Here is a 23,989-nt window from a genome sequence, read left to right on the forward strand (position 1 = left end):
ATAAAGCTCCCCACCTAACTATATAAATAAATGTCCACTTTACAACTAAGTTGTACACTCATATTTAATTATCTAAAAAGTATCAGGATATAATCTCTCTCTCTCTTTTTTTTTTTAAAGATATAAATTTAAAGCTTGCATTTATGAAAATTTTACTATTTTAGCAATCTTATTTTGCAACCCTACTATGTTGGATCTGCTGATATGTTAGGGTTTTTTGAGTATAAATGTGTCACATGACATTATCTTTTAATTGTCAATCTATTCTCCATATTAGAAAATACGCCTCATAAAACATTAATTTATTTTTTCTATTAACATGGTAAGAAGAAGAAAAAATAAGACAGTGTGTTAATAAAATTGAACTTACAACCTTTGGAATTGGAATGTATAATTCTCACTTAACACATGCGAATTAGAAAAAATTATGTGTATGCAAAATATCTTTATTGAGGCAAGACATTGTCCATGCATTAAAATTATAAAATGACCGTACAATGTCTAAATAGAGTACAAAAGTGTCCAATTAACAAATCATCTCAATAAGTCATTAATACTATAGAGTATGTATTAATGTATAGTATTGAATAATGTAATCACAAATTTACAATTTGATACTAACATCACCTACCAGGCTACCGTATTCAGTACGGAGTATCAATTTAAAGTCATCATTATACTATAAAACACCGTATAAAGATCTGAAATAAAATCTCGCCTACAAAGCCACACCTCTTCATTTGGGAAAGAAAACAAAGTTTACAATTTGGGGCATCACGGATCAACCGTCCTCCTTCCTTGGCGGTTCCAAATACGGAGTACAAAACACCGTTAATCACACCAGCCCATTCCATATCAATAAATACACTCCTCTTTTTTTTCTTTCTCCCTCAACAAAATAATAAGCTGAAATAAGTATATAAAAAAGGCAGCTTCCTAGTTCACACTTCACTATATACAGCCAAATAACTAAAGTTTTAATTTTTTTGATGCAAATTAAAGAAAGAAATCATCTTTATTTTAATTTAGGGATGTTGGGTTTGTGTTTTTTGGTTTTCTTGGTGAGCAGGTGAGCCAATCTTTATTATCAACACCCCCAAAAAAAAAAACAAAAGAAAAAAAATCCCCAAAAAATGCTTGTTAAACAGCTAGCAAAACACAACAATTAAAATGAGTGTGAGTGTTTTTGTTGTGATGAATTGAGTGAGATTCTTGTGACTTTGCCTCTCATTCATTCAATTATATACCCAATATTTAATTTTACAATACCCCTTTCATAAAATATCAAAATCTTTGCTCAAAAATTATAATTATTTTTTTTGTTGAATTGGAAGATTGTCTATCTATTTTCTGCAAAATATTTCTGAGTTTTCAATTTTGAGTACTGAAAATGGCTGCAAGTGCTTCAAGATTCATAAAATGTGTGACAGTTGGAGATGGGGCTGTTGGAAAAACTTGTATGTTAATTTGTTACACCAGTAACAAATTCCCTACTGTAAGTTGTCAATTTTCTTATCTGGGTTCTTCAATTTATGAGTTTTTCATTTTTTTTCTTTTTTCTTTTTTTATTGATTTCCTGTTAATTCAGTATGCCTTTTTCTGGGTATAGCAGCTTTTTAAGTTTGCCTTTACCTTGGTTTCTTGACCTAAAAGTTTCCATCATTGTTAATATCAGAAAAAAAAAATTCTTGTCTTTCTGAATTTTAGCACAACTCGATTATGTGTACCTTTCTTTCCGAAGCAGCAAATATGCCGAAAAATAGCTTTAGGTGTATTGTGTACATACCTATGTGGGGATGCCGGGTGTATAATGGACTCAATTTCAGTCATTCTTTCTTTCTTCTAAGAGTTCTCACATTTCCTGTTATATTGGCTTCATTGTTTAATTTTCAGTGAATATATTATTTAATTAGGGATTTATGAGTTGATTTTTGTGTAACCAGGATTACATCCCAACAGTATTTGACAATTTCAGTGCTAATGTGGTTGTGGAAAGTACCACTGTGAACTTAGGCCTCTGGGATACTGCTGGTGAGTCCGTTTATCGTCGATCACTATCTTTCGTGTTTAAAGACTGGTTGCAATTGATACAAGTTTCTTCAGATTACTTTAACTAGAAATGTAATGTAGTTATCATATCATGATCGACTTGGTTATACCATTATAAGAACCTCGAGTTTGATGTTTCGCGATTGAATTGTTTTATAGGACAAGAGGATTACAACAGATTAAGACCTTTGAGCTACAGAGGGGCTGATGTCTTTGTCTTGGCTTTTTCATTGGTCAGTCGTGCGAGCTACGAGAATGTGCAAAAGAAGGTACATTCTCACCAGGTTACTGTAGATTGAAGGCATTATAGATTTATAGTTATGTTAGTAAAGTGGGTATTTGGTTAGACGTTGTGCTGTATTTATTTTCATTGGTTATGTAGATATTAACACAATTTCTTGGTCAGTGGGTCCCGGAACTTCAGCATTATGCTCCTGGAGTACCATTGGTGTTGGTTGGCACCAAATTGGGTAAGACAATTATATATATAATGGTTAATTTCTGATCCGATCTGTTGTATGGTGCCATAAACCTTTGCTTTGTATCTTGACAGAATCGACAGAGTAATGAACCTTCATTTTACTCCTCGTTATTTTTGTGGTTCGTAGATTGGAACTTTGATTGTTTTTAGAATACTCTGTAGGGTATATGCTGGTGTAGCTGTGAGTTAGTGATAGTGGTAGATATCCTTAATACATGCAGTGTTCTTAAATTCTTCTAATGCTCATATTTGAAAAGTCTCTTTACATGTTGAAATATGTTACCACGGTTCATTACTTGGTGTACTTTTAAGTTAATCTATGTTTTTGGAACTAAAATTTTTTCACTAGTAATTGCTGGCTCTTTTATGCGTATGTTTGTGTGTGCTCGCGCATAGTTTTTTGGGAGTGTAATTGTTCTTCTTTGCAAAGGGTTTACTCTTTGCCTCTGCAAGTACAACATTTGTTGTTGTTTCTATTATTTTATTTTTTTGCCTGCTGATCGGCTTTGCTTTCCCCTCCTTTGGGTGTCAGAGCTCTTATTTTTGCCTGCTGATCGACTTTGCTTTCCGGCTTTTTCCCTCTTTTGGGCGTCAGAACTCTGTTTGATCACACCCAGATTTTCTAGTGTAACCGTGGTATAGCTTACTCGGTGCAACCATTTAGATATTAATCAATAAGATTAATTATACAAAATCAATTTTATGTAGAGTCAATTCCAAAAGTCCCCTATATGTTAAGGGTTGTGAGCGGGTTGCAAATCTGTCTTAGTGCAACTTCTGTATTGGAAGACTATTGGACCACATACAAGAGGAAGTGATTTAAGCATGAATAGAGTTGTGTCCTGTCAGTCCACTCCATCTTCCTTGCACAAAAATATTCCAATGAATATCAATTGTGTTTAATCTGCTTCTTCTTCTTCTTCTTCTTTAATTTTTCCTGGTCTTTGTGACTGAACAATTTCCGAATTGTGCTCCCAGATCTTCGTGGGGACAAGCATTTCTTGGCTGATCATCCTGGAGTACTTCCAGTTAGCACAACAGAGGTGCAATCTCTTGTCATCTATCAGTATGCAACTCTTACATTGAATTTTTCGATTTGTATGAATAAAGATCTGCATATCCTGTTCATCTAGGGTGAGGAACTCCGTAAACAGATTGGTGCTTTATACTACATCGAGTGCAGCTCCAAGACTCAACAGGTAACAAAGAATACTTTCACTTGTTCTTTGAGTGATTGTTTTCTAGTTTTTAGTAATTATGACACTGCATGAATACATGCATGTGCATTTCTTTCTGTTATTCTTCTATTGAAGACAATATGAGCTGTATATATTTGCATACATAGAGTTTAGAATTAGTGACGTGTCATTAGTTCATTACTCTTAAGTAATCTCGAAACTATATATGTGAAAAAATATCTTGTCAATAGTTGGAGTTTGGATCGTCATGGATGAAAGTTCCATCAATACGAGTACTATATGGCAAGGTGGCAACCACAATTACAAATAATTGACAATAGTGGGAACAACCGTAGAATTATCTTCAGGACAAATTATCAATTGGTAATTCGTACAAAGTAATTCCCAATCAAAAGTATTCCCACCTACCACACAACCCCTCAACACATCTTAACCATCACTCAACACCTTTTTTTTCTCTCATAGAACAAAGTCTCTCTGCCTGTATATGTTCTGCTGGATCTTAATCAGTTAGCATAATAGACCATATTTTATGTGGAAAGCCCTAATCTCAGGAACATGATTTATGAATTACTAACTTGTAGAAAACCCAGGTAAAAGATTTCAGGACTCATAAGTTTCATGCTTGATCAGCTTAACTTAAGGGTTACTAATGGACAAAATTGATGCTCTATGGATAAGCTATTTGAATTGCCTTTGTTTTTTCTTTAGATTGAGCACTCTCGTCATGCATCAGACATGATGCATGGCTTATGCTTTGTGGTCACCTGGTCAGATCTTCTGTAGTCTAACATTCCCGTTGAGCAAGGCCTCTTCATCAGTGTGACTTTCTGCTTGTGTTGATTTTAACCTTCATCGAATTCTTTGTTCATTGTACATTTTACAGAATGTGAAAGCGGTTTTTGATTCTGCAATCAAAGTAGTCATCAAGCCGCCTCAGAAACAAAAGGAGAAGAAAAAGAAGCCAAGACGAGGGTTTGCAATGTGAGTGCCCCACTCTCTTGTATTATGTTATTACAACTTTATAGTCCATATATGTACTATGATTGAGTCACGGATTAACTGAATTGTAATTCCCGCGATCCAGAGTAGTTAGTATGTGCTTGTGCATAATATCCTGAACAAAAATTTGCGCATGCATAATCAATCTTGTGTTTACCAAAAGGCATCCTTGCTTGGTAAGTTTGGCTGCATTATGTGTTAGCTTTTTTTGGTAAAAGAAGTGCGGCTTTTTTGTATTATTGTCAATATATACTCTGATTCAAATGGCATTAAAAATTAAAAACTCAAGACTTTGATTTAGTAGTGATCGGCAAATAGGCAATAGAGCCAATAGAGTTTTTAATCACTATAGTCTATATACAAGTATATAGACTTATGTAGCTTAGGATATATGGGAATATGGAATTGGAAAACATTTAACAAATTAATCCATGTCTGCAGGAATATCTGTGGTCGAAGGAGCTTCATGTGTTTCAAATGAATTTGTTGCTTGACAAGTATGGCTTTCTCACCAGTTGACGCAGATATTCAGACGTTCAGCCAACAGGCCATCGCTGACATCTTCACCACTTCCCACGTCCCAGGACTTTTGTCATATGTAGATGCTGTCGATAGTAGTGTAGTCTTGCAACATGTTACTCCCTGTATATGCACTCTGTGATATTTAAATCCTAATCAATTGGTTTTAGATGATCATAGCTGTTATCTCTAGGAAAATCAATACTAATTATTAGCGCCCCCCCCCCCCCCCCCCCCCCCCCCCCCTCCCCAACAAAATTAAACAAATGATGTTCAACATCTCCTACCTGTTTTCTAGTGAAAGTTTTGCATTTTACAGTGTTCTTTAAAGATGGTATGATTTCTTAGCTTGTACTCCATAGTAACTGGAAATTTAATACGAAATATTTGATATTATGATCACTTCCTTTGCATTTACGTTGTTCATCCAGGACTTGTATTAATCTAGGAATATCGGCCAAAGCAGGTCAAGCCACATGCAACACCATGTCGACTAAGATCGGCCTGCAGGTCAAGCCACATGCAACACCAAGTGGACTGCCAGTCCAGGTCCACGGCAAGGTTTGTCTTGTGCCGGTCCTTTGAACCTTATCCTTTCAAGTTTGATAAGAAATCACGCTTTAACCTTACCGTATACTCCATAGTATTTTTGTTCTTGTACTTTATTATAGATTTACAAATAATTAAACACAACTTTTTAATATTGCTTTAACGAAGTTGATATTGTTATTGTCACGAAGCGGTTAATTTGGCTCTTGTAATGCTTCACTGAACACTATAATTGTAATAAAACATTTTAAGAGCTCTGGATAACAACTTCTGTTAATGAACAAATGTATTACAATCAAACTTAAATGTATTGTCCTTGTGAATTATAACTTACAATAATTTTCAAGGGGTTTGGACAATGAACAAAAGTTTATTTTGTTCCTCACTCCCACACACACAAAAGAGCGAATTTATAATATCCGGCATAGTTGCAATTATAGAAACTTTTTGAGTAACATATATATACTACGTATTAAAAAAATGAAAAAAAACAATCCACTTTATCTACGCTACTCTTGCCATTGAATCATTGAGTCATAGTCACCAGTAAGCTGTTGTAGTCCTGACGTAACCTGCTACCTTACCAAGCACCAAGTCTAACACCGTATATTTGAAGTCCAGATTGAATATTGACTGATTTGGCTCAAGTGAGTTGCAAGTCCGGATTGAATATTGACTGATTTGGCTCAAGTGAGTTGCAAATGATGGACCATACATTTGAAGTCCGGATTGAATTTTTGACTGGTTTGGCTCAAGTGAGTTGCAAATGATTGTGTAAATGGTCAAAAAAAATGCCGATGATGGCAGATTAGGGAAAGATGATTGAATGGTCATGGAGGCAATGAGTTGTAGAGTGGTGGCTGGTCAAAAGCTGCACCAATGACAGCCCTATTGGCCGGTGTTAATGACTTTTACCATCAGAGAGAAGACAGGAGAAGGCATATCGTCATAGACTTATAGAAGACTAGCAGAGTAAGAGAAGTTTGTATCTAGTTCTAATAGACCAACTTTCTTTTGTTAAAGAAAGCAAATTTAACGTTTGGTTCACAAAAGATCATGGATATGAGTATATGACCAAGTCAAACGAATAAAAGTCGAAAGTACAAGTACCATTAAGACTTTTCCAAAACAATTTTACTCCATTAATACTAATGAATAGATCGGAAATAGTGTACAAAGCAGAGAATTGCCCATATGCCCTGGGTATAATTTACGAATATAAACATATTGACATTTATTATTCATATGACCGGCATATTAACAGTCATACAGTGCATTAATATTTTGTGGCCAATAATATAACACAATGACTTACTTTAACGTAATAAACTTCTTTTAACACAAGGACCTATGTACCAATATCAGAAAAAAAAAATCTCCTGTCCAATTAGAGAAGGAAACGGCTGACCACCTAAGTAACATCTTGCACCTGTGGCCACTAATATTACAACACCAAAGGGCTTGCAGACACACAGCAAAAATGAACCTATTAACGGTATTACAATCACATACCCAAAATTTTGGCAGGTAAGACAAAGTTGCCTACCAGTCCGGAACGTCTAAATCTCTCACAGGTAAACCCACCCGGAAACACAAATGAGCATATTGCTCATTAAATATATATGGAGGTCTTTAAGTCTTTGAGCAGGAGAAGTCAAAAAGCCCTAGCCTACAAGGTGCTGGCATGGTGCAGATATCAACAGGGGGGCCCTTACGCTATGGGTACCTTTCCTTTCAAAAAAAAATGAAGGCACAATTATCAAACTTGCACCTCCATCCCATGTGCAGGAAGTTTTCAGATTATAAAGCAGCAAACCATAGCACTGGTTACTTGACAGGCTTTCCGCAACTGAAATCAACTACTCTCAACAGAGCAGCAGATCTGCCGAAGGATATGTTTCAGTTTTAAAGGAGGGAAAAACAAAACCAAAGCTCCAGGTATGCAGGGCACAACTACACAATCAGTGAGAAACAAATGCAGAAATTGACCAAAAAACACCCACCACAGTGATTTACGATAATTCACTTCACTCTCAGGTGGCTGAGTCTGGAGGAAATACTTATAAAGAAGAGGCACACTATTTATGAAATCCTGTAATACCAATAGTAAGATGGACAGCTATTTTGGAGCAAGAAAAACAAGTTACATGTAGTAAAATGAGAGATACTAGGGAAAGAATGGATAAATTAAGAAAAATGCACATACAAACACTTCTGCTTAGAGCAGTAAACAAATTCAAATTCAACTTCCCTCCACTGGGAGGTTGAAAAAGAAACGAATGGTATCAAAGCTATTGAAGCTTTGTATAACAGGCATTTTTCTCAATAGTTTCAACTATCTACAGAAGAAAAACTGACCAATAGCCACCTGAGGATAGATTCACAGACTGAATAGCAGAACCCCAAACTTTTTTTTTTCTTCTTTTTTTCAAATAAACTGAATTGGTACAGCAGGAGATGGGAGAGGTCGGAGACTTATGATTGTTATGAACACAGCAGTATACTCACTTACCACCCATCCTTTTCATGACAAGAGTTAGATGATGACTTCTTGGTAGTTAGCCTGGGTCCATCTTCTACAAACTGGAACAAACCCCAAAAAAAAATTGAAAGAGAAAAAAAATTAGATGAGGCAGGTTCCAGCAAACAACAAACGATCTGTACAATGGAAAAACAATATACATTATGTTCAAAATATCATATAAGATACTTTTCCCTACATCAAACAAATTATACTTATCCACATACAAGCAGTCCATTAACTAAAAAATAATCCTTTTGTGCGGAAAACCAGAAACTGTATCATGGCAATTATGCAAACATCACTACTTCACAAGGGGAAAAAAATGTATATAATGAACAAAATGGGTAAAAGAAAGTTAGCCAGAAGATAACTTATTACACTGATCAAGCTCAAAAAATTGAACATAAAATCAGAAGGGAGACTTACATAGCTAAACCAACATCCGTTTTTCAAGGGTCACTATACAAGGGGTCACTATATGGTAACATCATGTGATTCTATCGCCATGACGATTGCTTGAAGTTAAGCTTATCTATATTCCATCCTCCCTCAGGTTCCTTCCTTTTCATATGGCCGCCTCCCATGCTATACATCCTAGCTTGCTCGTCTGCAAGGGACTGAGAACTGATGGTGGAGACCTGCCTTGATACAATTGGCAGTGACTCATCTCTCCCTTCAACGTCCAAAACTCCTGGGCCAGAATTAAGATCTAGACCTTGTTTTCCCCATATATGATTGCCCCCAATAACAGAGTTATTACCGGTGTCTGGAATAGGCCGAGAAACAACATATGCATGAGGATACTGAAAGGACACTGCTGCTGCATTTCCAACCAATTGAGAAGGGATAGCAGAAATCCGCCCACCAGCAGTTGGGTCCATATATCCAGAAGACCCACCAGCTAAAGCAGACGTAGGCAGCGGAAAACTGGTCCCAAACGGCAAGACTGGATATTGAAAAGGGGCAGGGTGGAAAGGCAAAGCAGGAGATGATGATAAAACTGATCCATTATAGGCATCGGGATTAAATGATAAAGCTGTGGTAGGACCGCCGACAACACGCTGAGGACCTCCACCAATCCCAACAAGTGAAAAAGCTTCTCTATCAGGTAAAGCTGATGGAGTCATACATACTGAGTAGCTGGTTCCAGGAGGATACCAAGAAAAGCAGTTCCCTGTATCAGAGCTATTAATTCTGGGCCCAAAAGGTGACTGGAGAGGAATGTTCCCACTATTAAGTTGACGCGATGGAATTGGCTCAACAGGTAATTCCTCAGCTGCTGGCCCATCATTCAAATCAAAGTCCCTCTTACCACTTCCTCCACCATTAGAATAAACATTGGAAGTTGATGCTTTTACATGCTGAGTTGAGACTTCAAATCTCTGAGTGTTGCTAGTCATGTGCCGTCCCACATGGGTCATGTCTGAAGTCTCATCAACTTTATTAAGATCAAGATCAAGACCTCCAGAGCTACGCAAAGATGCAGTAGTCATAAGCTCACATACAGGATTATTTCTAACATTGAACTCCTGGCCACCACTTTCATCTGCCACATTAAGGTCAATATCCAAAGGAACCCGAGCTGGTCTGGGAGCTGGAGAATCAGGAAGAAGGGATTTTCTGGGCTCAGCTGGACGAAATGCACTAGTGGCTGCTGAACCTTTCCATCCAAGTTCCCGTTTATTCCACAACAAGTCATCAGGAGGAACAAAGGGTCCCTTAGCAGCTGCAGCAACAGTAATTGAAGCTGGTAGACCACATGATGCAGAGCAAACAGGGATTTGCAAGGGACTGACTGAACAAACAATATCTGGGCAAGGACCAGAACCCAAATTAACAGGCTCACCATTCCTCCCTTCATCAACATTAAAGCCTTCGTTCAAATCAAATCCAAGCTTTGTATCCACATCTGGACCTCGTGAAGCAGGTGGCAAGGAAACATTATCTTTGGCTGATACACTATTCTCTTTAATCTCTTCATCCATTTTAGTCAATTTAGCTCTTTCTGCATTAGAATGTAATTCTGCTTCTGATAAAACAACTGCAGTACAGCTTACTTGTGCACCTGAAATGTCACAATGCTGTGCAGTAGCATCTTTGTTTTCTGAATTTTGATCCTTGCAGCTTCTGCCCAGATCTACATCAGCACCACACAATTCATGTTCACCTTCTTTCTCAGGTACAGAAGAATCACTCTCTTTGTCTAGAATCCTTTTCCCTGACTGACTGGCAAGACCACAGACAGCAACACCCTCAGCCTTTTCAGATTTAACTTCATTTGACACCACCACTGGCTTCTCATTGGTAATTGCTGAATCCACTTTTACTGCTACAGCATGTGATTTTTGCTCCAATACAATGTTGCTTCGAAGCCCTTGACTGACCTGCTTTTTGTCATCATCATTAGGAGGGCATAATGCAGCATCTTCGTGAGCTTTTTTCTCAAACTCGACATTCAAAGATGAACCCTTAACCTTATCCTTAACTTCCAGGCCAACACCATGTCCCTGACTTGCAACTGGTTGCTCATTCTGACTCTCTTCTTTGGCAGCCACGATTTTACCGTTCATAGTTTCAGCACCAAGGTCACCCATAATTCTTCCAGTTGTGGATGCAACAGACGCAGGTGGAGAAACTGTTGCACCTTTTGGACAACTTTTCACGTCAGCCTTCTCATCAACATCTGCTGAAGGGGCTGGTGCTGTTTCAGCAGGCCTAATACGGATACGCTCCTTCAGAGAGACGTCGTTAACTTTGTCTTCAGTCGCTGAGCAGCTACTTACACCCTCTCTTCTGTTGGGTGTACGCACATTACTGTTATCCTTGACATCTGTCTTGGATTCAAGAGCTTGTTCAGCACCTTCATTACTGACTGCACAAGTAGCTAACAGAGAGGCAGAAATGGTAGCCCCGCCTTCATCAGTTTTTTTGTCAGATTTTGAACAAGCTTCCACGTTGTTTAGCATATCCTTGCCAGATATCCTCGACCGGTCACCTGAATCCTCGTGATGGACTGATGAAACACCTGGAGTGACATTCTGTTTCTGAGTTTCAGCAACAGCAGCACTGGGGCGGTTTTTGTCCCCTATCGAAGCATATACATCACCGTTAGGCTTTGATCTATTACTGTAGTCCCTGCATGATTCATCAGCCAAAGAAGTGCTCCTTTGAGGAGATTGTGCGGGTGATACCACACCTGACTTCGAAATTTCCCCTGCAGCAACACTAGCAAGCAGATTCATGCCATCATCTCCAACAGAAATGGGTGTGTTATCTTCAGAGCACTTGGCACAGCTTTCAATTAAAGCATTGATAGAGCTTAACGAAGAATCAAGTGACTTTCTTGTTTTGATCTCACTTTTGATTGATGACATAATTTTCGTAACATCAGTTGGTTTTCCAGCTTCATCAGTAGTTGGACGTCCAGAATCTGGACCCGTAGCTGGAGATCCATCCCCTTCCTCACACCCAGTCATCCCATCTTTAAGATCATTGCTTTGCCAAGACTCAGTGTTCACATCTGATGGGGCATTATTTCGAAAACCATCAGATTTTTCTTTTGAACTGTGATCCAACTGTCCATGCTTCTCAGGAAGCACAGGAGATGAAGCTCTACTATTAGTGGAAGTAGGATCCTCAACAGATCCTCCATTACTTTGTGCAGGACTGCGGCCCCGATTGCTGATTTTAACAATTAGCTTATGGTTGGTGCTGTCAGAAAGGGGAACATCCATGGCCTTTTCACATGTAACTGGCTGCTGCGGTAACTTTTCTGATACAGAGACCCTCGTCACAGAAGAGTTTCTGCTAGATCCACCATCCTTCTGGACAGCAGAAACAGCCAGACCCTGCAACCCATTAGCAGATTTTCGGTGCCTGGAAGCACTTCCTGAACTCTTATTCAAACTAGTTGATCCCGAATTGGAGCTCCTTGAATCTTCTTTAACAGAAGGCCCAGTGTTTTTGGCATGGTCACTCGAACACTGGCTGTTGGTATGAGACTGACTAGAACCACTGCTTTTCTCATCTCTTGCTGCTGACTGAGGAAGTTCAGAGCTGCCACTAACAAAAGACGTTCTGAGATGTCCATCCCTAAGGCTAGCACTTGTAGATGCAGGCGATGAGGCTAATTTCACGGCTCCTGGAGATGCTGATGCAGATGGTGATTTAGCAATAGCATCTCCCTGAACCAGCTTAACTGGAGCAGATTTTGATGAAGAGAGTTGTGATATAGAATTCTTCATGGTAGCATCTGAGGAGCCACTGGGATGCCGATTCCCAACCTGAGAAGCTTCATTACGTGTTCTAGCTGGCCAAGAAACAGCATGACTGGTACCAGACTTTGAATCATTAATGTTCATCTCAGCCTCCACACGTTTTTTCCATGTATCCACTAGACTCCGTGCCTTCTTCTGAATTTCTGAATTTCTATGTGACCGCAGATGATTCACAGACTTGCCAATGTTACACATCTGCAATGCATTAAGATTTACTGGGAGTCTATCCAACGCTCGAAGTAAAACCAAAATTAAGTCCTCAACCGATCTATCCTGATCTCTGGGGCTACTGGAATCACCGATTTTACCCTTGTGGGCCTCCTGGAGCCATTCATCCAAGACTCGCAAGCCTCTAAGTTGCACAAACTGGTGTAGGCAATCAACCTTGTCTGTTGCAGCTATCACACCCGCCAGCAAGGACCGACAACTTAACTCCATTTTCTTCTCAGATTTGTCAGGCTGCATAAGATGAACTAATCTCTCGACCCCTTCAGAATTTACAAGCCCCCCTTTCTCGGTTATTTTATCAATTTCAAACTTCAACATGCCTTCTGTTCTCGGTAAACTGAAATCTACATCATCTGCTTTTGAGGAGCGCTCACGCTTCACAGGCTCTGACGATTGATCACTTCTCTCCCTTTTCTTTCCCTTAGATTGAGAAGGGTAAACAGTAGTACTATTCTGCACACTATCAGGACTGTGTTTTAACTGTGATGTTGACATCGGACTATTCACTGGTTTTGGAGAGCGACCACCTTGTTGTTGAACCGTTGTATGCATTTCTAATTGAGTTTTACGTAATAGTTGATCTACTTCTTCTTGCCGACCCTGAAAAAACAAAACAAAAAAAAAAATGAGCTATGGAAAGAAAGGAAACAGACACATCAAGGGGCAAAATTTCAGCACTTCAGTAGCCAAAAAATTACATTGACACGTACATCAATATAATCCTGATCTGTCAACCACCACAAACGCTTGTTTGCAGTGTCGTAAACTCGTCGGCACACAAATGAAGATATCCCTGAAGGAAGTTCAACTCCTCTTGGCAAGAATGCGACTTTACACGGATGTAATAGGGATGCAGCAGGAGTCTCATCCCTATGAAACGAGTAAAAAACTTCGTTAGGCGCAGCTTCTGGTGCAAGGCCTTTCAGAAGCTTGACATCTGCAGGTCGATAAAGCCAATTTACACCAAGCTGCAAGTTATTCTCTTTGTCAGACCCTAATGAACGAATAATTCCTATGAAAGGTGGGGAGTCTTGTTGTGGTTTAAAGAGAGCACAATCACCAACGTTTATCTTGCGAACATCCTGCAAAACATTAGAAGCTATTGTTATACAATGAAATAGATTACACTACATATTATGAAAGTAGCAAGAACTCTGAAAGAAAAAAAAAAAAAATAATAAAATAAAATTGGCAAGGACAATGGCTAATAACACTGCAAAAAATAAGGATTCCAGAATGACATAAGATAAAACACAGCATAAGATTCGTCACTGAAGGAAGAAGAATTCAGCCAATATAATTTTACCTCAAAGATAAACAATTAATACAACACCATCTCTTCAAAAAGCAAAAGGCCACATTGCTGCTTACAATGAGTATGAGATGCAACAGTTAAAACTAAATAAAATAGAATAAAGGGAAGGCAATGCAGCATTTACATTAAGAGGACGGACAGGCTCAAACAAGAGGGAAAAAAACTATATAAGTATATGCCTTAGATACTCTTCCTTACATCATCCAAACTATGCATTGGACAACCCCTTCAAAGGTAGTGGTTACAGTCTCCTTTAAAATGTCCAAATTCTTGCAAAACTTCGACCTCACAGCACACCCATCAATGCAGCACAATCCCTCCTGGTTCAAGAGTCACAAGCTTTTAGCACAACATTGCAACAATCTTCTTCCCCAATTACTATTTGCCTGGGATAGTAAGGAACAAGCCTTCTAAAACTTAGCCCAATGAGAGCAACAACTAGATATTTGTAATCATGCATACTGTCATTACGTTTCTCTTACCTCCAAAAACACTCTCAACAAACCAAGGTAAATTGCTAAAATACATTGGAAACTTCACAATGAAGACTAGTAAGATGAAAGAACTGGCTGCTTGTTTGGAAAGCACAAAATCGGTACAAAGTGTGCTAACAAGATGACAGAACTAATAGCTAGTATAGGCAGCAGAAAATATGAAAGAAAACACAGCTGATGTGGATATCCTACTCTTCCTTTTTTTGCTCATACAGCTGAGATACCTCACAAAAGTAGTCTGTAATGAGGTAAATAAGTCGTGGCTGCACTATCCTGAACAACCCAATTGGTCATCTGATCCTGATGTTAGCACCTACTTCTAGATTCAATACTTAACAAGCTATCTGTTATAGAATAAATAAGTACTAAAATTACTGGCCAGGCCAAACGGGGCAATAATCTAAATGTCCAGCATTCACAATAGATTTATATTTTCTCAGAAAGGAATCTAATATGGTCAGAAACAATTCCATTCTTTCAAATTGGACCAGAACATTGTATTTCACCTTAGATACCGAGAATCTAAGACTTACAAGAGCTTTTTCTCAGCCAAATGAAATCAAGAACCTATAGAAACAAACTTACAATATAGAAAATGACATGTTTTACAGAACGTGCTGTAATTTCCCCAATGAAGCCAATGAAACCAATGAAACTCAATCCATGAGAATAGAAAATAATTTGATGTACATCAAGAATTAAACTTTTGCTCAAGTAATAGAGGAAGGAAAAAGTGGACTATAAATTCTTTCGCCTCTTTGTCCCAAATTTCCAAATTAGTGTGTCAGAAGGAGGCGAGAACAAGCTCCCCCTTCCATACCCAAACATGACATCAGTGAAAGCAATAGAGGGTCCTACATTGAACAGGAAACAGGAGAAATATGAATAGCCTAAGCTGCCTAACACAATGCTCAGCATAAGCTGAATGAAAATAAAGCTTCAGCTGATGATCCAGTGAAAACACAACCAAAGACACCTCCTTTCTCCTCAAAATAACATCTATAAACTGATTTCAAGCTGCACATTGTTTTGTTACATTCCAGGCACAATATATCAATTGACTTAATCCATGCTCTTCGACCATTCTCCGCCTAATACAACCAACACTCTAACAATTCCAACAAATTGCACCTACATTTCATGAACCCGTTTTCGAAGCACTTGCTACCCAGCAAGGGCAGCAACCACAACTTACTAGCACTTCGAAATCAACAACAAGCATTTTACCAATTCAATATTTCAATCCATTCTCCAAACATCTACCCTTCAGAAAGGTTGCGACATATATCAATACCCCCACCCGGTTTCAACCATAATCTCTTATCAATCCAATCCAACCCCTCCTTATCCTATCGATCTCTAAGCGCTCTAACAACAAAAACATCACCATCATTCAATAACACAAAACCCCGGATCGCCGTATCACGAAAACACATCAAGCTACGAACAAACGAAACCGAAAAGTCCTGAAAACAATCATCGAACAAAAAACCAATCACACAATCAATTAAAAAAAAAAAAGGGTTTTGGCATACCTTGACAAAGGAACTGGTTGAAGACGAACCACCAACAACAACCGCACCAGAATCATCAACAGCAGCAGCTACACCACCGGTTGATGTTAAAACTGGCCGCATGTGCCGAATCCTTTTCCTACTCCCGCCGCCGGCCTCCCACCCAAGCATATCCTAGCATTTTCCCCAATTTTCCCTTCTTCGATCAACATCAATTCAAACCCTAATTCCTAAAAACAAATTCGATACCCACAAATTTCTCAATACCACCTCCAGATTCCAAAACTCGATCTTATCTTTTCCCCAAATAAATCAACCCTAACCTCCTTCTCCTTCTCCCCTAAATTAATCACCGAACTAGGGTTTGATACTTGGAAATTTATAATATTATATAAAAATAGCAAAAACCCTAATTAATCGATCCGATTGAAGCTGAAAATCTCCAGATCCAAAAACTAGAGAGAGATACAGATAAGAAGAGAGAGAAATAGAGAGAAAAATCCGAAAGTAGAGAGAGAAAATCGATGGGAGAGAATATCGCCGATTTACCCAGAAATTGAGGAGAGAGAAAATCAAATTCGAGGAGAGAGAAAATCAAATAAAAACCCAGTTTTTTCGAGGTAATTATAAATATAAATAAAAATACGTAGTATAAATAAATTAAATAAATAATAAAATAAAAATTAAAAGGTGGAGAAAAAAAAATGAAGTGGTGAAAGCGGACCCGCCAGGCGGCAAAAGGAAAGGCGTAAACTTGGTCGGGCAGTTCGGGCAGTTTTTTTATACGGGCAGTGCTAATCTCACCGGGGGTTGTACGTAACTTCCTCCGTCACAGACAAAACAGAATGTGACTTCTTCTTGTCCTCTGCCCAGTTGACTGAGACTTTCCCCCTCTTCAAAAAAAAAAAAAAAATTAATTTTATAAATAAAAATTTAAAAAAATATAGTATTATTTTTAATTTAAATATTGAAGGTGCAAATGTAAAAAGAAAGTCCATAAATTAGGGTCAGTGAAACCAAATCAATTTTGTTCCATTCTGCAGGTGTACAAATATGGGAAGTGGGGTTATGGGGTTACACCATCCTACTCAAATAAGGGAGGTGGGACCTACATGATGAACAAGGGTAAAAATGTCATTTCAGTTAAATGGACCTACCATCTTCTTATATAAACCCTCTCAAATATGTTTGTTTATTTGATTATAGTATACTCTTCTATATGAAGTGATGAAGTATAAGTTCTTATTCTATGATGTGGTGTTTTTTTGTTTTGCTTTTTACACATGTGAGAGAGAAGGAATTAAGGTTGTCTTGAACTCTTCCAACAACTCATCTTGCTAATCAAGTACAGTAGTAGTGTTGCACTTGAAACAAACAGTCACAAAGAAGTTAACTGATCGACTATATATTATACATTCGGGTGTAAATTTATTATTCATTCTGAACTCGGTCAATCAATTTTTGACTTGTGTAAGATTAGAACCCGAATGTATTAAAAAAAATTTGAAATTAAAGGAGAAGTCTAGTAGATTGTGAAATGCATGTGTGATGATGAAAGGCTGAGAAGTCACTTCATAAAAACAGAAGAAAGAAAGGAACAAAACTTTGCAAGAAATTTATATTTCGGTGATGTCATTTTCAAAGAGAAGTTTGATTTTATTGCAACTTTCATTGTCCCACATCTCCCACATAACCAAACTATTGGCAATTGGCAATAATATACCTTCCTATTCAAGGACAAATAATACACACTAGTCACTTTCTAAAGGAGCTTGGGTTGTTTGTGCTCAACAATCTTTCATTGTCTATTATCTTAATTTTTTGATTGATTGACGAAAGGCAATTCTTGACAATAATGGAAATTTGCTTTCATCTATTTGGAGACATTTGAGGGTGTGTTGGAGAATTTTTTTTAGTGCTTTTGTTCGACAATATCTGTTCACATTTCTATTCATGACTATTTTTACGTTGTGTTTATTTGTTAAAAATAAATTAATAAAAATACACGTTGTGTTGTTTGATGTCATCTCAATTATTGTTTACTATTCTGGCATTGTTTTTATTTTTTATTAAATAGCTATTCTTGCATTACATCTTTTGGATCTCATATAATTTGACAATGAAAATACAAGTGTGGTACATTGCTTTTGGTAACTTTCTTTTTGTAGTCCGTCATTTAGTGTTATTAGCTTCAAAATACGTCCAATGTATCTGAAAAACAACAAAAACGAGACCAACTACTATATAACCTATTTTTTTTCTAAAAAATAAAAAACCTATATAATCTATTTTACCAAGCCAAGTTTGGTCTAGTAGGAAATATTGCACTTTCAAACCTTAAAGTTGTGGGTTCAATCTCCATTAGAGACACTTTGAAGTTATGGATTCTTTACCCTTACCCCCTTACTCTTAAAGCATATATATGACTCACAAATACCAGACCAAAAAACCGTGAGGGTTAAAGTATTATTAGGGTCCTTCTCCTCAAGTGTACATGTCATGTGTGACCCTCAATCTTACATGGAGAGGATGTCGTGCCATCCAATAAGGACTATATATATACATCAATTTAAAAAAATAAAGATTTGAACCCTGAGTCGATCAAGAAATATATACCACTGGGCCAAGTACTAGTTACAAATACTTGGGGGTGAGTAATTAAAATACTTTGGTTGTTTAATTTATTGTGAACTTATCACTGGTAATGAATTTAATTTTCAAGGCCTATGCCATAAAATGCTAATATTGGTGGCCTTCTTGTTATATGGTATGTTTGCTTTTGAAAGCTAATTGTAATTGTTGCCTCTATAATTAGGAAAAGTTTGAACTCCAGGCCTAAAAAAAAATTTCAAGGAATTCATTTTTTTTATATACATCTTTGCTTTCTTTTGTTACATTTACATGGTCACGTCCTGTGTCTCTTTAACTGTCTATAACTTTAATTTCATTCCATAGAGGAATTTGTGATCAAACTTTGAGCTGAGCTGAAAAAGACATTCTATAATGATACACCTTTTAGAAATGGAGAGAGTAGTTGAAAAAAGTAAGGTTGTGAAAGTTACATGTTTAAGTTAAACAAAAATAAATTTTATGTTTCAATAGTAGTATCAAGGATCAATTGATTAGCAACCAACAAAATATTCTAATGGTTTATTCTAAAGTGTACATACTTTTTAAAAATTAAAAAAATAAAAAATAAAAACCATATTTCATGTATAGTTGAATTGTGTGGAGGCCAAGAAAAGTGAAGTTGTGCAAATATATTATTTACATGGTAAATAAAGTATCGTGTAATTTAAAACACACTTTGCTTATTTATATATTGAATAAGCGAATTTGTCAAAAATTAAAAAAAAAAAAAAATATTGAAGAAGTGAAAGACTAAAGTTTCACCTTGCCGCAAAAAAATCAATTGTTGGACTTAATGATTTTGATGATGACACAACCTAACTTATTTACAAACTAATAAGAGCTTGATTGTTTGAGCGTATGATCAGTTGCAATGACTAGGAGAATTGAGGGTCTTGCGAAGATACCATAAGGAACAAGAAAGCCAAGAACAGAGCAATCCAAAAAGAGAAAAGTTCCCTCACAGGAACTAGTGCTTCAGAAATGAAGACTTGAGAAGAGAAGCTTCCCCTTAGGGAACAGAAGCTTCTAAGTAGAAGCTTTACCAGAGAAGAGAAGTTCCTTCTAAAGAACAGAAGCCTCGGAGTAGAAGCTTCATCAGAGAATCATGAAGACTAAGATATTTTTATATTTTAGGATTTATGTAAGCTTAAGGATAAAATTACACTTGAAAATAGTTGTGTGGAATCGGTCTAAAAAGATTAAGTTTGTGCATGCTTAGTTTTAGGAAAACAATTAAGTTTAAATTTTATCTCTTTATTTTATAAAAAGGATTTTATTTTATTTATTTTTCGAAAATGAATTCAACAAATAAAATCTGTTTTGTTTTCCAAAACTTGTGGCATACTCCCCATGATCTTTCTTAAGTCATGGTTTGACACATTGAGGAGTTCATGACCCTTAAATTTAGGACATGTTCTTCTTAGTGGGTTGGAGTAGTGGCGTCATGGATTTGCTGCACAAAGAGATTTTTCCAAGGTGAATTTTGGTCTATAAATAGGTAACTGATTTCAGTTGGAAAAACTCACCTTTGCTCAAATAGATTTCAATCTTTATTTTTTTAAATCGAGTCAAGAGTCCAATTCTACACTAGTGAAATAGAGTGTTCTAATGTCCTTATACTAGAGTTAATCTTTTCGAGTTGTATTTTGGAAAATTGGGAAGTTTGAGTGAACTTCTGTTTGTGAGAAAGAGAAGTGAGAAAAGAGAAAGAGAAGAGAAGAGCAACAAGTTGAGTGACTTGTTCCTCAGGACTTTGGGTTCATTGAGGAACTCAAAGTTAGAGTCTTTAGTTTGTAATAGGTCCATTGCCCTATTCTAGTGAAGATTCTTTTCCTAAAATCCCAAGTGATCGTGGTTTTTCTCCTTGTTTAGGGCCAATGAGTTTTCCACGTAAATTCTTGCACTTTCAGTTCCTTTAGGTTACTTGTGTTTATTTCCGCAAAAAATTTGACAAATTAATCATACTACAATTCAATCCCCTTTCTTGTAGTATTCATTAAAACAACATCAATATTATGAGCAAAAATCTCTAAGAAAATTTTTATTCCAAGTGTCAAGTTTTGGAAAAAAATTAAGTGTCAAACTTCTTTACCTTTAATTCAACCTTAGTGTAAAAACATATAGTAGTAGAGTAGTTTTTGGAAAATACAAAAAAATTTCAGTGGGAAAAATTGTATGATAAGGCACCCTAAGGATGCTCATATACCTTTAAATTTTAAAATTATGCACAAGTTAGCTTCCCAAATGAACCTAGTGGCAGGATACAGAATTGGGTATGGAGATTTTTCAATGTGGAACAAGGTCATTAGATCAGCAGGAATGTAATTATTGATATGAAAATGAGGTAAGTGATGTAGACAAAGAGCATTATAACAAGCTCATTAATGACCAAAGAGAATAGAATATTAGGCTTGTCATGAGGTTATTCAATATTGAAGATGCAAATAAAATTATTACAACCACGATTAGGAGTACAACTGATGAGGATGTGATTCTATAGGATCACACTTATATTGGCCATTACACATTAAAATTTGGCTACATGTGGAGGACTTGTGGTTGTTACAAAGAGAATGCAATCCTCCAACAATGAAAAAATTTTAGAAGCTGATTTGGAGAATTTCAAAGTTAATCCCTAGTTCGTAGAGGCATATGTATTATGTACCATGCGCATACGTTTCAATAAAAAAGAAAAAATAGAAAGAACATATTATAGAAATGTTATGAACATATGACATATAGCTATAATGAAAAGAACATACTATTTAGATTCAATAAACATATATTTAGAATGAAAAATAACATACTGTTAAATAATGTTCTTTATAAAAAAATAAACATAATGTACTTTATATTTGTTTATAATGTACATTTAACGATTAATACTGTATTCTTTTCATATGTTCATTATTATATCATATAATAATCTTTATTAAATATATTGATAAACTATTGTTAATGTCCATGTTCTTTGATTTTCAATGTAATGTACTTTTATTTGTGACATAATATTCATTGCTTATTGTGAATTTTTCTTTGAATTTTGTCTTTAGATTATGGTGGGTAAATATAAGTAATGTTCATTACATAATATAACCATGTTTTTCTTTTTTATTAATAGTACGGTTTTTCTTTAAATATACAAAAAGAATAAAGCCAGATGTTATTTACAAAACATGCTATATATTCCTTACAAACAGTTATATGTTTTTTCCGCTTTTTCAAAAAAGTAAAAAATAAAATAAAAGGCTAGATGTACCAAGATTTGTACATATGCCTCTACCACAAAAATTTCAATAAAGTTCCTCTTTCCTGGCTCTAGTTAGGTTGAAAATTTTAAACAATGCGATTAGCTGTAAATTTTAACCGCAGAGGAGAAAAATCCATGTAGATACAACATGCATGTGCCCTGCGCCAACCAAACGAAGAGTCCCTTGCACATTTGTTTAGAGATTGTTGATTGGTACAAAGAATTTGGGCAGGTGGCCCTTTGGGACTTACACCATGTGACCCAAGCTTTGCTTACCGGAGATGGTTAAGAGATATTATTAACCATACAATGGAAGATCAAGCAACACAGTTGCAAGCATTAGATATTATCCTAGCCATAATTTAGGCCCCATTCTTTAGAGCTACTCTGCTCTGCTGTGCTGAAATCTGCTCTGCTCTGCCCTGCTTAAAAATAATACTTAATATTGAATTATTATTAGAATAATAATAATAATAATAATAATAAATAATTAATATTTAATAATAATATTATTATTAAAAATTAATATTTAATAATAATAATAATATTATTAAAAATTAATATTTAATAATTATAATAATAATTAATATTGAATTGTAATAATAATAATTAATATTTAATAATTATAATATTAATAATGATAGTAATAATAATAATGATAATAATAGTAATAATAATACTTATTATTAATAATATTAATAATATTAATAATAATAATAGTTATTGATTTTTTATAATAAAAATTAATATTTAAAGATAATAACTAATATTTAAAGATAATACTACTAGCCTCCTCTCTCTTCTCTCTTAAACTCTAGCCTCCACTGTCAATTTTGAAGGGGCTTCCATCGAATTTCACCGGTGAAAAGCCCCAATCTTTATTTTCTTTTAAGCTTTTTGATTTTTAGGTTATAATAATGTCTCCCTCGAAAGAAAGGGTTTATCTCCTTCGAAAGACAAGGTTTTATTTGTGTTTAATTTGGTCACCGATTGTGCGGGACTACGATTGATTATGGCTTGGATTCGGGTTACGGAATCAGCGCAAGAATTTACTTTATCACAAAATTGTGAAGTGATGATGGATCCACTCAAAAAGTTGTATGAAACAATGAATCGAGAATATGCCGAATTGTTATATTTATGCATTTGGATTCTTAGCCTTTCCCTGATTAATTCTTGTTTGATTTTGTTAAATTCGTTTTCATTATCGTTAATTGTCAATTGTAGATGTCGTTTGGCTTTAATTAATGAAATTTAGTGTCCTTTAGAACTCCTTTCAAAGAAAAAAAAAGATAATACAAATTATTAATTTTTAATTTAAATAATAAAAATATTAATTTTTAATTAAAATAATATTTAATAATAATAATAATTAAATAATATTTAATAATAATAATAATAATTATTATTATTATGAAAATTAATATTTAATAATAATATTTAATGATTATAATAATAATGCGATAATAATAGTAATAATAATAGTAGTAGTAGTAGTAGTAGTAGTAGTAGTAGTAATATTATTAATAATAGTAGTAGTAGTATTAAGTTATAATAATAGTATTAATAATAGTAATAATAAAAGTAGTAGTAGTAGTAGTACTACTACTACTACTACTACTAATAATAATAATAATAGTAGTATTAAATTATAATAATAGTTTTATGTTGATTATGTGTTTTGTTTGAGATTAAAACAGGCTACTCCTATGGATACTCCTTCTTCATCCAGTTCTCGGAACTCTAGACTTTGGGCTCCTCCTCACAAGGGTTACCATAAGCTGAATACAGATGGCACTTGGATTAGTATTGACAATGCTGGAGGTGGGGGTGTTATTAGGTGCGAAAAGGGCATTTGGGTTACAGGTTTTGCCATGAAGTTCAATGTAGTTTCTGCTGCTTCTGCTGAGTTATTGGCTATAAGGGAAGGTCTCCTTACAGCTTGGGAAAGAAACAT

General features: G+C 35.8%; 2 protein-coding genes across 3 annotated transcripts; one reads left to right on the forward strand and one right to left on the reverse strand.

The window, feature by feature from the left end:
• The first annotated feature begins 880 nt into the window (after window positions 1-880).
• LOC145567246 (rac-like GTP-binding protein 3) lies at window positions 881-5,573 on the forward strand. Its single transcript, XM_081626502.1, has 8 exons — window positions 881-1,495; window positions 1,944-2,031; window positions 2,209-2,318; window positions 2,456-2,519; window positions 3,509-3,573; window positions 3,664-3,729; window positions 4,616-4,713; window positions 5,173-5,573. Exons 1-8 carry the CDS (start codon window positions 1,391-1,393, stop codon window positions 5,210-5,212), a joined length of 636 nt encoding a protein of 211 aa, XP_081482628.1. The 5' UTR covers window positions 881-1,390; the 3' UTR covers window positions 5,213-5,573.
• A 2,391-nt stretch (window positions 5,574-7,964) lies between these two features.
• Window positions 7,965-16,779, reverse strand: LOC145567248 (uncharacterized). 2 transcript variants are annotated; one of them, XM_081626503.1, is made up of 4 exons: window positions 16,173-16,779; window positions 13,527-13,910; window positions 8,750-13,428; window positions 7,965-8,382 (listed from the first exon to the last, which is right to left on the reverse strand). In XM_081626503.1, exons 1-3 carry the CDS (start codon window positions 16,320-16,322, stop codon window positions 8,821-8,823), a joined length of 5,142 nt encoding a protein of 1,713 aa, XP_081482629.1. In that variant the 5' UTR covers window positions 16,323-16,779; the 3' UTR covers window positions 7,965-8,382; window positions 8,750-8,820. The 2 variants fall into 2 exon arrangements, with proteins under 2 accessions (XP_081482629.1, XP_081482630.1); XM_081626504.1 differs by having other exon boundaries at window positions 13,539-13,910; window positions 16,173-16,778.
• Window positions 16,780-23,989: the final 7,210 nt, after the last annotated feature.

Source organism: Chenopodium album, chromosome 11 (assembly GCF_948465745.1).
Source record: "Chenopodium album chromosome 11, dcCheAlbu1.1, whole genome shotgun sequence".
In the NCBI taxonomy this organism is placed as follows: domain Eukaryota; kingdom Viridiplantae; phylum Streptophyta; class Magnoliopsida; order Caryophyllales; family Amaranthaceae; genus Chenopodium; species Chenopodium album.

What these genes read in the sequence shown, in the direction of transcription:
- LOC145567246 (XM_081626502.1), top strand. Translation starts at nt 1,391, where the DNA reads ATGGCTGCAAGTGCTTCAAGATTCATAAAATGTGTGACAGTTGGAGAT. An exon ending in ACGAGAATGTGCAAAAGAAG is followed by an intron (nt 2,319 to 2,455) that starts GTACATTCTCAC and finishes TTTCTTGGTCAG; the next exon opens with TGGGTCCCGGAACTTCAGCA. An exon ending in GCAGCTCCAAGACTCAACAG is followed by an intron (nt 3,730 to 4,615) that starts GTAACAAAGAAT and finishes TACATTTTACAG; the next exon opens with AATGTGAAAGCGGTTTTTGA.
- LOC145567248 (XM_081626503.1), bottom strand. Translation starts at nt 16,322, where the DNA reads ATGCTTGGGTGGGAGGCCGGCGGCGGGAGTAGGAAAAGGATTCGGCAC. An exon ending in CAACCAGTTCCTTTGTCAAG is followed by an intron (nt 13,911 to 16,172) that starts GTATGCCAAAAC and finishes AATGTTTTGCAG; the next exon opens with GATGTTCGCAAGATAAACGT. An exon ending in ATATTGATGTACGTGTCAAT is followed by an intron (nt 13,429 to 13,526) that starts GTAATTTTTTGG and finishes TTGTTTTTTCAG; the next exon opens with GGTCGGCAAGAAGAAGTAGA.